The 13,936-nt window shown below is 41.6% G+C and overlaps 4 protein-coding genes across 5 annotated transcripts; 3 read left to right on the top strand and 1 right to left on the bottom strand.

Moving 5' to 3' along the window:
* Positions 1–530: 530 nt before the first annotated feature.
* On the bottom strand, positions 531–1,013 carry LOC134176285 (uncharacterized). The gene has a single exon (XM_062642961.1). It carries the CDS (start codon positions 1,011–1,013, stop codon positions 531–533), a length of 483 nt encoding a protein of 160 aa, XP_062498945.1.
* A 3,849-nt stretch (positions 1,014–4,862) lies between these two features.
* Positions 4,863–6,611, top strand: LOC134176284 (ankyrin repeat domain-containing protein 39-like). The gene is made up of 4 exons (XM_062642960.1): positions 4,863–5,182; positions 5,278–5,591; positions 5,820–5,890; positions 6,570–6,611. Exons 1-4 carry the CDS (start codon positions 4,917–4,919, stop codon positions 6,609–6,611), a joined length of 693 nt encoding a protein of 230 aa, XP_062498944.1. The 5' UTR covers positions 4,863–4,916.
* On the top strand, positions 5,359–8,411 carry LOC134198629 (uncharacterized). 2 transcript variants are annotated; one of them, XM_062668036.1, is made up of 4 exons: positions 5,359–5,591; positions 6,570–6,738; positions 6,798–6,965; positions 7,798–8,411. In XM_062668036.1, the coding sequence occupies exons 2-4, from the start codon at positions 6,658–6,660 to the stop codon at positions 8,155–8,157; spliced, it is 609 nt and encodes a 202-aa protein (XP_062524020.1). In that variant the 5' UTR covers positions 5,359–5,591; positions 6,570–6,657; the 3' UTR covers positions 8,158–8,411. The 2 variants fall into 2 exon arrangements, with proteins under 2 accessions (XP_062524020.1, XP_062524022.1); XM_062668038.1 differs by lacking the exon at positions 5,359–5,591 and having other exon boundaries at positions 6,534–6,738.
* Positions 8,412–9,969: 1,558 nt separating this feature from the next.
* LOC134176594 (uncharacterized) lies at positions 9,970–12,061 on the top strand. Its single transcript, XM_062643258.1, has 3 exons — positions 9,970–10,061; positions 10,669–10,695; positions 11,514–12,061. Exons 1-3 carry the CDS (start codon positions 10,001–10,003, stop codon positions 12,056–12,058), a joined length of 633 nt encoding a protein of 210 aa, XP_062499242.1. The 5' UTR covers positions 9,970–10,000; the 3' UTR covers positions 12,059–12,061.
* Positions 12,062–13,936: the final 1,875 nt, after the last annotated feature.

The following is a 13,936-nucleotide window of genomic DNA, read 5'->3' as shown; positions in this document are numbered from 1 at the left end:
GGAATGGGTGCTTATCGACGAACAAACGTTGCAGCAGATATTCTCCAGCAATTTTGATCATCGTCAAAGTATTCATGCCAATCAGGTAATTGCTCTAACTAGGTAATATATACAGGAAAGAAATCAGATCTCAACACTAGTCATTGTCGTGCTAGCGTAGCTATAGGTCTAAGAGTGACGGCTGCACAGCGTCTTACGTACCTTGAAACGATGTCGCTTGACCTAGAACAGCAACTAGGTTATGACCTTGTTGATGTGAACATCATCAAATCTTGGGAGGTTGCATAGATCTTTCCCTTAGAAGCGGGGACTTATAGTATGCAAAGTCAATCCGAATATAACCCAGCTAGGGCAACGGGTTAGCAATTGGCATGACACCTTGGATGTCATTAGCCGGCGTCCAATTAATTAAGTTTGTCAATCCGAGCATATTAAACTCAGAAAGGTTGCTAACTTGTTGAAATCGGAATACACGTGTTTCTTGTTTATCCTGAGATCGCATCCAATGGATGTAAGCATCACGCTTCTTATCAATCAGCTCTAAAATTTTGCTCTGAAATCCAACTGTTCTTTGCCCTTCTTGGTGCTACAAGATGTTCTTTTGCTGAATCCACAACTGGTTTGCGAAATTCAGACCAGTTATCTTCAACAGTGTCACTAGATCTTTGCAAAAACTTGGCAGTTATACTAACCCTGTATTCGCCGAGGGCTTTTGGATCTCCCCGGACATCTCTCCTTAGACTGTTTGCTTGTTTCATGTTCTTTGGCTTTTTTAGTTTCAATACCAGCTTACTAACGACTAATTTATGATCACTTTTGAAATCAGGCCCTCGTTTTACTCTGGTGTCATAAACCATGGACCTCATACGATGCTTGACCAAAATAAAATCTTTCACGCTTGGCTGCAAACAACCACTGGGAGGATACCAATTGGCAGTATGAATGTGTTTGTGCTGAAAGAGAGTGTTCGTAACTACCAGCTCATAAGCATCAGCAAAGTCCAGCAGTCTCATTCCATTGTCACTAGTTGTTTAGCTAACCCAAAGTTGCCAGTTATTGGAGATCGCTCCTGTCCAATTCTAGCATTGAAGTCCCCCAAAACAATCACCAAAGATCCGTTCTTTTGCATTGCCAGGTCTAGCTGCTGGTAATACAAATCTTTCTCTTCATCTTTACTCTGTTCAGATGGTGCATATTCAACTACAACACTCAAAACACCTTTTTCTGTCATGAGATCCACCCGCATAACCCTATCCGAGATTGGGTCAAAACACTTTACTGATTTCACGACATCACGTTGCATAATCAAACCAACACTTCTTGTAGCTACGCCAGTCGTTCCAGAAAATATAGGTTGTAACCAGACTGGTCATCCAACTACATACAGCTGGAACCAGGCAGGTAAGTTTCAGTGATAGCACACAAAGGAATTTGAGCTGTTGCTAATTCTTGGGCAAGAAGGTTGGATCGAGCTATACCCTGTAATGTCTTGACATTCCATAGACCTATCGTTAAGATTTTATTTCTCTTCCAGAACTTGCTTGTGACATTCTTCCACTTGTGACAAAATCGAGATACATGAACTACATTTGCTGTATGCTGCTGAGATGAAGTTGGGATGGAGTTTCACGCAGCAATACTTAGAGAGTTGTGAAAACGTTTTAGATGGTTTCTCATAGAGTTGACTGATGATAACTCACCTTGACAGCTGGCAACTGGACAGTGAATTGGTTGACCATTAGTTGACATTATTGTAAGATGTACTAACTTCCGACTAGTTGTTGAGTTGTCATGATTAGTCGGAGATTTCATGACAACCCCTTCCCGCGCACACAACTCCTTGATCCCCGGGTTGCCTGTAGATCTTCGGAGCCCAGTCCTATTCTTGGCGTCACCGGCTCTTTTCCCAGCGTCATCCCTCTTTCTGTCCACACGCAGGGGAACGCGCTCCAGCAAATACACAGTCAGATGACCAGCTTGCTGGGCTAGCGCATCCTAGCCTCACACCATCCTCAGCTTGCCAAGGCTGAAGTTAGCATGCATTTGCTCCCCTGGCCAGGGAACTACCGAAACTACAAGATCCTGTGGGTACTCTCTTGGAGGGTTCAGTAAGAGGACTTTTACCACACACACACACACACACACACACACACACACACACACACACACACACACACACACACACACACACACACACACACACACACACACACACACACACACACACACACACACACACACACCAAACGCTCGATGGAGAGGCCTATAGGACCACGCCCCTTTCTGTTATGTGATTCTGATTAGAAGCCTCGCTACGCTCGGCAATTACGCTGTTAAATATATACGCTACACTTGTTGCCTGTTCGCGTTGCATGTCGGTGTTAGCTAAACAAATCGTTTCATCAGGTTACCAAGCAGTCAGGCGAGCTAGCACGTACCTATCTGCGTTACACATGTTGAGTCTAACATCAATTATCGGACACTCTCCAATATCGGACACTGGCGTACGGAAAGCAGACGAAGATTTCATGTATCTAAGGCATGAATGTAGAGATCAATCACACGATAACACGATCTGCTAGATTCAGCTTGATCACTTGGGGTGTTGCTGTTCACGGTGACAAAATGGAACTTCCGCTGCTTTTTCTGTACATCGGACACGCCCATCAAGTATCGGACCGCCCAGGTTTTTGGTTTTGACGGTACCACAGTTCACTCAGTACTGTGTGCACCTTGAAATAATAGGTACATGTCTCTTCTACTCGCGGTGATAACAACAGATCGGCAGGTTTGCACGTTGGTCTTCAGACGCTCAAGAAGAGGGGCGGGTCTTGTTCTGTCTAGCATCGGACACCCGATTTGCTTGATGCGAGTGCAATATAGGCGAGAACCGTGAAGAATTGTGTTAGTGTTAACTGCAGACGTCTACTAAATGCTTACCGAGCACGGAAAGTGTTTGACTCGTCTAGGTATCAAACAAAAGAAGTATTTGGAAAGAAAAGTAGATCTTGAAAGGTCTCCTATGATGCGTGTATGGTCAATATAGACACGGAATAGACAACTACGATCGCAAAAAGCAGTGTTCTTAGAATCTAGATGTCAAGGCGATCTGTGTATGACGCGACGGTAGGGTCAGGCCGCGCGAGGCTATCTACTGCCGCCGTCTCAGATTCATTTGTTCGCGAACGATGACGATGTTCAGGACGTGCTAGATGAATGAGGACTGTAAATGTTCTCATCTTAGCACCTGTAGATTTATTCGTTTGTTTGTGGACGGCCATCTCTAGCTAATTCTTTCCATACAGAGACGAGTCAAAGGCTCTTGATGCTCGTCGGGCATTTACAAAACGTCTTCAGTCGGTTATAACACAAGTCATCGCAGTTCTCGCCTATTTGCACTCGCATCAAGCAAACTCGGGTGTGAGAACAAGACCCGCCCCTCTTCCCGAAGAGCAACGTGCAAAGCTGCCGATCTGTTGCTTTCATTGCGAGTAGAAGAGACATGTACCTATTATTTCAAGGTGCAGACAGTGAACTGTGGTACCGTCGAAAGCAAAATCCGGCGGCTGTCTGATATTTGATAGGCGTGTCCGATATACGGGAAAAGCAGCGGACGTTCTATTTTGTCACCGTGAACAGTAATACGCCAAGTGATCAAGCTGAATCTAGCACATCTTGTTACCGTGTGACTACTCTCTACATTCACTCCTTAGATACATGAAATATTCCTCTGGTTTCTGTACGCCAGTGTTCGTTCTATATTTGGGAGTGTCCAATAATTGATATCAGACTCTACAAGGGGACAGAAAAGACGTAGTCTCGCCTGTATACTTACACTTTCACAGTCAAAATTTACTACAACATGAAATTATAAACTACGATCAATTTATCTATTATTTTGCTAGAAAACATTCCCGAAATATGGAAGTACTATCTAAATTCATATTCTAGACTCACACCAGGGTAGGAAGCGTGGTATGAGGGCTGATGCCCTTCGCTTAGTGTAGGAAATAAAATTTTCTGTGCACGTGACTTTTGCAAATCTGTTTACGGTCTGACAAGCGAGGTTGTTTTTGCGATGACATCCACGGTACAGCCCCTCCCCTCGTGAACATCTTCCTACGCCACTGACTCAGATAACTGATTAGCACCTAATTGCGTAATGCCGCTTCATAAGTAAATAACCGAGGTTATGTAGGCTAATTTTTTAATTAAATATCATTTTTTATGTTAGTGATAGTAGTCGTGCACCCTCCATCTTGGGTCCGCGTCTGAATTGAATGTATCACTTCTAACTGATAGAGAGAGAACCAGAAGAACTAAAACAATGAAAGTTACAGCTCAATATGACATAATATGAAAATTATTCAAATATGATATGAATATACTTACTAATAAAATTAATGAAGGCGCTGTAAGTCGATCCAAGCATTCGCATAACCTAGGAGCTGTGACCTGCCTCGAGAAATTTAGAGCCATTCATTTTGATGGTTCGTACCATGCAGTGCGCGTGAAATCAGAATCCACTTTTGTCGTTATTCGGTTTACGTAGGTGCATTTGACTTCCGGGTAGGATTCTCCACAACCGGTTACGTCGCAACCAATGTAAGCATGTCAGGGTGTGAGTGATAGCAACCAATGTAAGCATGTCACAGTGAGCGATAGCAAACAATGTAAGCAAGTATGTCACAGTGAACGATGCCAACGCCAAACGACACAGATACATTGCAGTAGTTTTGCAACTTCCAATTGTAAATCAGTTGACTCAAGTTTTCTCCAGGTGATGGAGACTATGACGTCATTGTTCCCTATGTATAGCGAAAACATATCAATTCAGCCTCAGTGACAGCTCAGCACGACGCATGACAACTTCCTGAAGTCAAAGAAAGTGTCTGTGTGCTTGCTAGACTTCAATTATGGCGTGTTGTTTCAAAAGGCCAGATCCAGATCCACAGGTGCGCGATCTAGTGTACCGCAGAAGTACTAGAGCCAACAGTGACTGTTGTCACGATCTGAACGAGGTGACGAGACGACTGACGGAAGTACGTCAACAGAACGACCCAGAAAGCACCCAGCAGTGGATTGAGATTCGTCTCTGGGATGCAGCTTTCTACGGACAATTTGAAGTCTGTCAGTTTCTTCTGGAAGAAGGAGGAAATCCAACTTGGAAGAAAGACGACGAGTAAGCAACGGAAGCTGAAACCAAACCGAACTTTCCCAATATCCAATGGACGCTAATTAAATTATGCTATTAATGTCACCTTCCTGATTTTTTAGTTGGTCTGCAGTTCACTGGGCCGCTTACTACAACCATTCTCGTATTCTTCGCCTCTTTCTGGATGCTGGATGGTCTCCTCATGTCACAGACGAACGAGGACTAACGCCTTTGTGGTGGACTTGCTATCAAGGTCATGCCGTCTGTTCCGAGATGTTGTTGTCTGTCGGAGCCGATCCTTTCTACAAGAGACGCGCATCGAGGAGTAATCTGAGTGTTCTTGTCTGTGGAGTGTCGTGCGACGATAGCCCACTGGTAGCAGCCAAAAAGAGAAATCACCAAAACATTGTGGAGATGATGCATCAACAGGCACAAGGTAAGTATACTTAAAAATATATTAAATCTATTATAATAAGTAAATTTGATTGATTTTGTATTTAATAATAATTAATCGCAGTCTGTGGTCGTTTGGACAAGCCGCATCACGTATATGTATACGTGTAGTGTATATAGTCTCATCTAGCTGCTTTAGCAGGATAGTTCTTTGAAGACAAAGTAGCTCTGTTGCCATAGTAACGACAGCTTTAAGGCGACGACCTTTCAGTTTCTCTTGTTGATCAGTCTCAGGTAGCTGATGAGTCCCATGTAGGATTACATGAAGTACAAGCCGGTTTGGTTTTAAGTAACCGATTAGCAAATGACATCTTATACTTATGCACCATAGTTCACTGCAGCTGCAACACAGCAATTTATTTCTAATGAAACCTCAACAGACTCCCCCCAAGAAGCATGGCGGAATGGGACAGGACGATTATCTCAGCATTGAATATTATTCTTTTCTAACTGTATATGTTTGATAAATACTTTCAGTGACGGATTTAGTAAGAAGAACACAAATATAGAGGATTGGGGTTATGTTGTCCAAACAAACAATAGAAAAAATTGCTGTCTTAACTAATAAGTTGTCAGATCATAGCCTATGTCATGCAAACTCCAAGTTCTGTTGCTTTGGTTAGGTATTAGACACCAATGTTTCCGCTGTAGTTGTTTTGATCAGAGACCACATAATTATTGCACAATTTATTGCACAATAATTATTGATAATATTAAGCGTGGGAGCGACTTAATCTCAAGCAGTTCCCATTTCAATTAATCCGCCACTTGTCTTCTTTGCACTATATATAATTTAAAAAACAATAAATACATCTGCTCTGCTATGAAAACCGACTGCTATAACAGCTACAGTGTAGAAAGTGTTAATTAATTAATTAAGATTCTTAGATGTTATGAATGCAATATATCAAATGCCTGTCATTAGTGCTTTTGTAATCTTGTGTTTTAACCTAATACGTAGATGTCTCAACTGTGGATTCCCACACTTTACTGGAAGACGTAAGTAAACGTTTCTATGGTGCGGTCACAAATGCTTACAAAGTAAATACATGATGTTCAATCAGCGTAACAGCCGCTATTCAACTGCTGACTACCGCATGAGATCTCAGCTAAAGGAAGTCTCAGCCGAAGTAACACCACAGTCTGAGACTCTCATCACAGGTATACTATTTCATGTCTGTTTTCATAGGTGTTGTTATTGAAAACAACACTAGCTGAGAAAAATGAAACTATTCAATGCTTGAAGAAGACTGTGAATCAACAGAGAGAAGAACTGACGTTGAAAGACAGGCTGATAGCGTCAATAACTAAAGCATGGAGAAGAATGAGAGGGAAGCTTGAGACTATAGATGAACAGGTAAATTGTTTAACGTGTTGCCTAATTAAATACTAAGGTACTCAGACAAACAAACAGAATTGAAGTTGAGGTTATAAAAGGTAAATGCAGACAAATAGTCAGGCAGGCAGGTACTGAGGCAGGTTATTTATTACAGCATCTCTACACACTAGAATACATTATTTTTCAATAATTAAAAGAAAGTGCTTTATAAACAAGTTCAACTATTTCAATGTGTGAAGCATGACTACGTTATCTTCCATTAGTCGGTTTGTAGGCAAGCAGACAGGCAGGCAGGTTGTTCTATTTACAGGCAGGCAGGCACTGAGGCAGGTTATTTTGTTAAAATACAGCATATCTACTCACTAGAATACATGATTTTCAATTAAAAGAAAGTGCTTTATAAACAAGTTCAATTATTTCAATATGTGAAGCACTGAATATATCTAATTCTGCTAACTATATAATCCTACATTAGTTTTTTTGTATGCAAGCAGGCAGGCAGGCAGGCAGGCAGGCAGGCAGGCAGGCAGGCAGGCAGGCAGGCAGGCAGGCAGGCAGGCAGGCAGGCAGGCAGGCAGGCAGGCAGGCAGGCAGGCAGGAAACCAAACAGACAGGCGGGCAGCTCTTTGCAAGTCTACTATTGTTAGACCCTCCCAATCCGCTCTAATGTCCGAGTACGGTCTTCTATTACTGGAAATAGGATAAAAATGTTGTAAGTACTCTACTGCCAAACACTACGTTACTGCACATTACATTCGTATATATGCACTCACACATACGCACAGTAAGCGCTGATATAGAATTTCATTTACAACTAGAATTTTGTATATGAAATACCATTTTCTTCTAGTTGGTTACTGACACCCACAATTCGTCTTGGGCCAAAATTCATCAATCTCCTGTTGACCGCGATGTCACACTACACGAAATCCGCAATATCTACCTTAAAATCTGTCACTGTTGGAAGGCAGTCGCCCGCAATCTCGGTCCGATTAGTCTTGCCGACTACGAAATCAACGGCCTACGAGACAGTGAGTGCGACGAGTGTTGCTACCAGATGCTCACACTGTGGCAAGAAAAGCAACGACAGCATGATCGACGTGCGTCGGTCTTTCACCTCTGCTCGGCGCTCATCCGCGTCAACCTCGCTGATGCTGCACAAGACGTTTTCGGAGCGGACGTCGTCCGTGACGTTTATCAAATGATGTAGGAGAATGCGACAAAATTGTAGTAGATATCTGCTGGCAGATATCAAAAGGACTTGTGGACAGTATAGTTGACGTCTGTAGACGTGATTTAGTACGACTGTTTTGTTGGCTGCTATAGAATGGTCAACTGTTGCTGCATGACGTTTATGCGCGCGTCACAATTGCCGAAGTTATCATTTATAAATTTTGCAAAAGCGTGAAGGCCTTGTTGCATGTCCGAGTAGCTAATAATTAAAGTACATTAGGTGGGATAGCTCGCTGTGTCTGGTTGCTTGGACTAGCCACGTGTATAATACATGGTGTCAGGAATGGGATAACGGGCAATAGTCGTTGAGTGGGTAAAGCCCAGCCTGTGGTTTACAGTACGCAGTTTTATATAGCACGAGCGTCCTGCGAGCGTCCTGGACGGTGACGATGAGCGAGCGTCAGCATCACACTGTGAACAATGCAGCGTCCGCGGATGCTCGCACGACGCTAGCCTAGAGCGTCCACGACGCTGGAATAGAGAAGAGGTATAGTCGAGCGTCCTATCCGGAAGTGACCCGGCTTCCGATGACATCACGTGCTCATTTTCAACCAATCAAAAGTCAGTCAGAGCAACTGGGCGTATCTGGGATATTCTATTCGTTCACATGGCATCAATAAAAGTTTCATTTAGTGCATGGTTTTCAAAGGACAAGAGATAAAACAAACCGCTTGAGACTACGGCGCAGCAGAAACAAAAGCAAACGTCGTCGTTCCTAAGTTTGTCGCAAGTACAAACGTGGTTACTTTGCAGCGCCAGACCACTGTCGCAGTGCGTTCTTTGTGCAATGGACGCTCGTCAGACGCAATACTGTGTGAATGATACATAGCTAACTAACGTCTTTGCTGAAGCTCGTGTAATCGTTTTTGTCAGCGTACAGGACGCTCACAGTACGCTGTGCCAGCTCTAGCCTCGTACTGTGAGCCATGCATGTTTGTTTAACTTAATTAGTCTAACCTCAATACATGGTGTCAGGAATTGGATAGCGGACAACACTCGTTTGAGTAAGCCATACATGTTCGTCTTACATTAGTGTACGTAGCCTAGCTTCTAGGCAACTGACAAAACTCTTGGGCTTGTAACACTGACGGCTATTTCCAACTATGAAGTCGACATCAAACCTTAGCTAAATGCCCGCAAATCATTCTAGTATTTAATACTCTGCCATAACCATACAGACAACTGTAGCATTAGGTTTGAAAAATCTAGACCAAAGGATAAGGTAGATCTTTATAGTCAGGCTCGTGATCAGTCTTATGCTTAGACTGTAAAGGAAGAACGTACGTACCACCAGCGAAATCTACCTCCTCGCCATAACGGACATCCTTTTATTCTTCTCACGTTCGTGCAACAGCTACGCGGCCATGATTGCTGACAGTTGGATGGATATATTTACGTTGATTTGATTTCTAAACTGTCACATCGAAATATGCTGAGCGGCCACTGGAAAAATTCGAATTGCCCACATGTGCTGATTACTGAACGTTAACCAGTGGCAATACACCTAAAATTATATATATACATATATTATTTATATTATATTTATCTATATGCCTAGACAACTAATATACATACAGACATGTATATATATATATATATATATATATATATATATATATATATATGCAATTGTATATCAAGTCTCTTAATAATACAATACACATCTTTCACGACCGTCTGCAAGACTTGGAGAAATCGAGGCTCGCTTCGCTCGTCGCCGCGAGTGCTCCGCCATTTTGTGCGTGTCGCGGCGAGTGCTCCGCCATTCATGTCATTTGCAGCCGCTTCTGTTGTTCTCAGCGATCCTGAAAACGGTTATTATGAGTTATGCGAGGAGTCCGTTGCGCCAAGACAACAAAACTGGCGCGACTTCATGCTACGGTAGGTAGACAAATTGTCCAGAGCGCTAAACTTAGAAACGAATGAATTAGACGAAGGAGCACTTGGTCCCGATAGTTCACCGTCGTAGTGTGGTCCTCACGTTTGGAGGAGGATGATCAACCACACTGCAAATTAAGCCACGCCCCTTACATGTTTTGCTTGTGTACTTCCATGTGCACAGCATGGGCGTTCGCCTTTCCGCACTTGTTTCAGCATACTGAAATGCTGATGTGTGTAATCAAAGAGATAGCTAATGCCGTCATCAGCTGACTAGCACCTGAAGGAAACATTTCGGTTTGCCTACAAATTGGAGAGGCTTCCCAGCCCCCTCCCGACGCTATGCCAGTGGATATAGCTGGACTTACGTAACATGTACCCGCTACAACGACCATTTATCTTAGTTTGCATACTAGAGGAGAGTACACTTACGGTGGCTAAGCTAGCAGGCGGTATTACAAACTAATTCTGTCAATACAATCCCTGCATATGATTTATTGTGATATTTTCCATGAAGAAAGTCAATGAACAAAATACCAAAACATTATCAATGTATTTTAGGCTGTAGTGTCAGCAAACATTGCACTAATTAATTATGCTCTCTGTACAGGAAATGTTCTTAAGAAAAGCCTATCTGGTATGTATTAGTGGTAGATGAAATGATATGCTGTATGTAAATCTAAAATAATCTATATATTATTATACTATTTTCTAGACTGGTAACATGACATACTATTTGCAGTTTTACATGTACAAATTAGAAATCAATCTAAACAAGTTAATTTCAAATAAATTTAGTGTATAATTATGTGCTATTACAATTTGTGAATTTAACTTTCGCTACTGTTGTACTAACAAACAGCATTGACTAGTTAATATTTATAGTGTTTGGTTTTAGGTTTTAGAATTTAGTTGTTCTAATCTTTTAGGAGTATATTAATTAAGAGCATACATATTCACATACTATTGTTGGATGATACTGCGTGTGTGTGTGTGTGTGTGTGTGTGTGTGTGTGTGTGTGTGTGTGTGTGTGTGTGTGTGTGTGTGTGTGTGTGTGTGTGTGTGTGTCTGTGTCTGTGTCTGTGTGTATTATCTTGACAGAGACAGACAGACAGACAGACAGACAGACAGGCAGGCAGGCAGAGACAACGTTTGACTACTGGAGACTAGTCCTCACCCTCGCGCTCATTTCAAATGCGGTACGTTGAAGCGACAGGAGACACTTGATCACTTGCTTTTTACTTCCCATTTTATCAGAACAGAGTAATACCGAAGCAATGAGGAGTTTGTTTTGCTAATTATTAGCTGATGAGACGGCACGTATTTCGAAACATTTAGTCCCATGATTGAGCATGCTAAGACATACTAACTTATTTTTTAATTAATTATGTATATGTGTATAGTACTGAGCGTGTTTTGTCAAATCCTCATGCTTTAATTCTCTTGTATTTTAGATACAGAAATTGCTCATGCAGAAGTTATTGCTCCTTTCGAGGGTTTTCGTTCGAAAGTTTACTATGTGGGAGACGATCGTGAAAATCCTACCATTGGAATTGGTTGCAACCTTGGCCGTTTTGGTGCAAGACAGGACTTTGAAAGAGTACTACCTGACCGTGATTTTGACGCTGTTAAAAATGGAAGGGAAGAGCTAACGGAAGAAGAAATATACACACTCTTTGCTTTCGACATCCAAAAGCACACTGATCGAGCAAGAGGCAAAATTCACCAATTTGACACATTTCCTGTCTACGTTCAAACCGCATTGGTAAACGCATTCTACAGAGGAGATATTGGCCCCAAAACTATTGCTCTAATCAACAATGGAAGATGGGAAGATGTAACTAGCGAATACCTAAACCACAAAGGATATCGAGATGCAGATAGAAGGGATCTTCCCGGAATTAGGAAACGGATGAACTTTAATGCAGATGAATTCAGGAAATACGCCGAGGAATTAAACAAAGAGAAAAGAGACAAGGAAGAAGGAGAAAAAACATAGATCTGCAACAGTTAACAATATAATCTTGCATGTGATTGCTTGAAACGCTTTCTAGGCTTTCAAGTTGGTTTTTATTGTTTATGTGTTGCTTTTTGAGCAGTTCAAGATACTTATATAGATTGAAGAGCATTGCAAGCACGCGAGTACGGTGTGCGGTGGCGTAGGAACATGTGCACTACCGGGGGGGGGGGGGGGGTACCGTGGATGTCACCATCAGTACCTCGCTTGCCAGTACGTAAGCAGATTTACAGAAGTCACTGGCACAGAAAATTTAAATTCCTACAGTGAGCGAGGGTGCTTCAGCCCCCAGATCCCCTCACTTTCTACGCCAGTGGTGTGTGAGTGACTCAGGAAATTAAGATTCTTGCGCGATCGTCGGAGTAAAGAAAATCAAAGGTACACTTAACGTGCCAAGAGACATGCCTACACATTGCTTATAATCTTTCGTATTATGTCGTTATTGCAATGAGTTTAGCTGTCACGGCTGTCTCACAACAGAATGCCGTCACGGGGCAAGAAATACCACTAAAGGCCGAGTTACAGAAAAGTTGGTATTTTTAATAAGTATCAAAATAAATCAGATGTTGTCTTTTATGATCTTATTGGCGAGACATTTCAGTCTTTGTATGCAACAACAGGTGATTGCACAAAGACTGATTACTGATATTTTCAAAGAGATATATATGTATGTTAATTAATTAATTAATTAAGAGGAAGCATTTTATTTCATGCAAACAGCACTGCGTGCTTGCCAAGCTAAGTTTCCTCAATAGTTGAGTTGTTAACGAAAGTATCTTAATAACTAGCTAGGAGACATGGTAAAATGAGTATGCAACAAATTTGCAGATGTTACTACTAAGAGGACAAACGTATGTCAACAATATTTTCAATTTAATGAACACGATAATTAAGAAAACTGCCTAATTATTAGAGTGTGTATTTATTAATAGTTTCTAGATCAAATAATAAAAATAATATAATAATATATTTCTTATCGCACCAATTACAGTTGCAGTTCTCTCGCAGGGGCAACAGAAGACGTAACATACAAGCATATACCAACAGATTCTACACAAACAAGACAAGAACAGAACACAAATAAACTAAGTCAACCCAGAAACTTCCATTCGCTATACTTTACAGCAAACAAATTTCCAACAGAATATATATCTCCAAGTATGTCCTAAATTGTCTCTATATGTCCTAAAGGATTTGACGATTCCAAAGCCCTTTTCATATGCTGATACTTTCACAAACCAATCTCCTAGCCGATCTCTTACCGATTATTTTGTCTCATGCAGTTCAATATACCTCTCCTTCGATACGTTCCATCTACTAGCTTTGATACAGACATTTTCTCTATATTCCATAAGTGGCTTCCTTAGAATAAAATTGGGGAAGTTGTATGTCCACCAGTCTTTTCCACACATGTATTATCATTCAAACATGTTCCGTTTCTACGAGCAACTAATCTCCACAGCCGGGACATCAGAGGTTTGCATATCTATTATTACCCCAAAAGAGAAAACTCTTGACCACACAATAAATCATCACCACGAAGAGAAAACTCCCAATCGCAAGGGGTGCACGTGACTCTCTTTGCAGTGAATTTAATTTTCAAACATTTTCTAATGGTAATTGATTAAGTCAGGTTGTCATTATTTGGAAATGATGAATTCACGTCAATCATTGCAATCTATCCATAATGGGAGATAACTGTACAATGTCATCTGCATATACTACAGATACAGGTTTCCAATTCTTGCTTCGAAACCTGCTTTATCGGGCAATATGAGTGATGCAAATCATTTTAATCCAGTTTTGTTGCTCTCAATTGATGCTGTAGTTTGCCTAGTTGTTGGTACAGAGGCGTCGCTG

Source organism: Corticium candelabrum, chromosome 2 (assembly GCF_963422355.1).
Source record: "Corticium candelabrum chromosome 2, ooCorCand1.1, whole genome shotgun sequence".
In the NCBI taxonomy this organism is placed as follows: Eukaryota; Metazoa; Porifera; class Homoscleromorpha; order Homosclerophorida; family Plakinidae; genus Corticium; species Corticium candelabrum.
The sequence above is the reverse complement of the archived record's forward strand: the minus strand, read 5'-3'. Positions and strand labels throughout refer to the sequence as shown.

What these genes read in the sequence shown, in the direction of transcription:
- LOC134176285 (XM_062642961.1), bottom strand. Translation starts at nt 1,013, where the DNA reads ATGAGACTGCTGGACTTTGCTGATGCTTATGAGCTGGTAGTTACGAAC.
- LOC134176284 (XM_062642960.1), top strand. Translation starts at nt 4,917, where the DNA reads ATGGCGTGTTGTTTCAAAAGGCCAGATCCAGATCCACAGGTGCGCGAT. An exon ending in ACTTGGAAGAAAGACGACGA is followed by an intron (nt 5,183 to 5,277) that starts GTAAGCAACGGA and finishes CTGATTTTTTAG; the next exon opens with TTGGTCTGCAGTTCACTGGG. An exon ending in ATGAAGTACAAGCCGGTTTG is followed by an intron (nt 5,891 to 6,569) that starts GTTTTAAGTAAC and finishes CCTAATACGTAG; the next exon opens with ATGTCTCAACTGTGGATTCC.
- LOC134198629 (XM_062668036.1), top strand. Translation starts at nt 6,658, where the DNA reads ATGATGTTCAATCAGCGTAACAGCCGCTATTCAACTGCTGACTACCGC. An exon ending in TAAAGGAAGTCTCAGCCGAA is followed by an intron (nt 6,739 to 6,797) that starts GTAACACCACAG and finishes CTGTTTTCATAG; the next exon opens with GTGTTGTTATTGAAAACAAC. An exon ending in TTGAGACTATAGATGAACAG is followed by an intron (nt 6,966 to 7,797) that starts GTAAATTGTTTA and finishes ATTTTCTTCTAG; the next exon opens with TTGGTTACTGACACCCACAA.
- LOC134176594 (XM_062643258.1), top strand. Translation starts at nt 10,001, where the DNA reads ATGAGTTATGCGAGGAGTCCGTTGCGCCAAGACAACAAAACTGGCGCG. An exon ending in TGGCGCGACTTCATGCTACG is followed by an intron (nt 10,062 to 10,668) that starts GTAGGTAGACAA and finishes CTCTCTGTACAG; the next exon opens with GAAATGTTCTTAAGAAAAGC. An exon ending in TCTTAAGAAAAGCCTATCTG is followed by an intron (nt 10,696 to 11,513) that starts GTATGTATTAGT and finishes CTTGTATTTTAG; the next exon opens with ATACAGAAATTGCTCATGCA.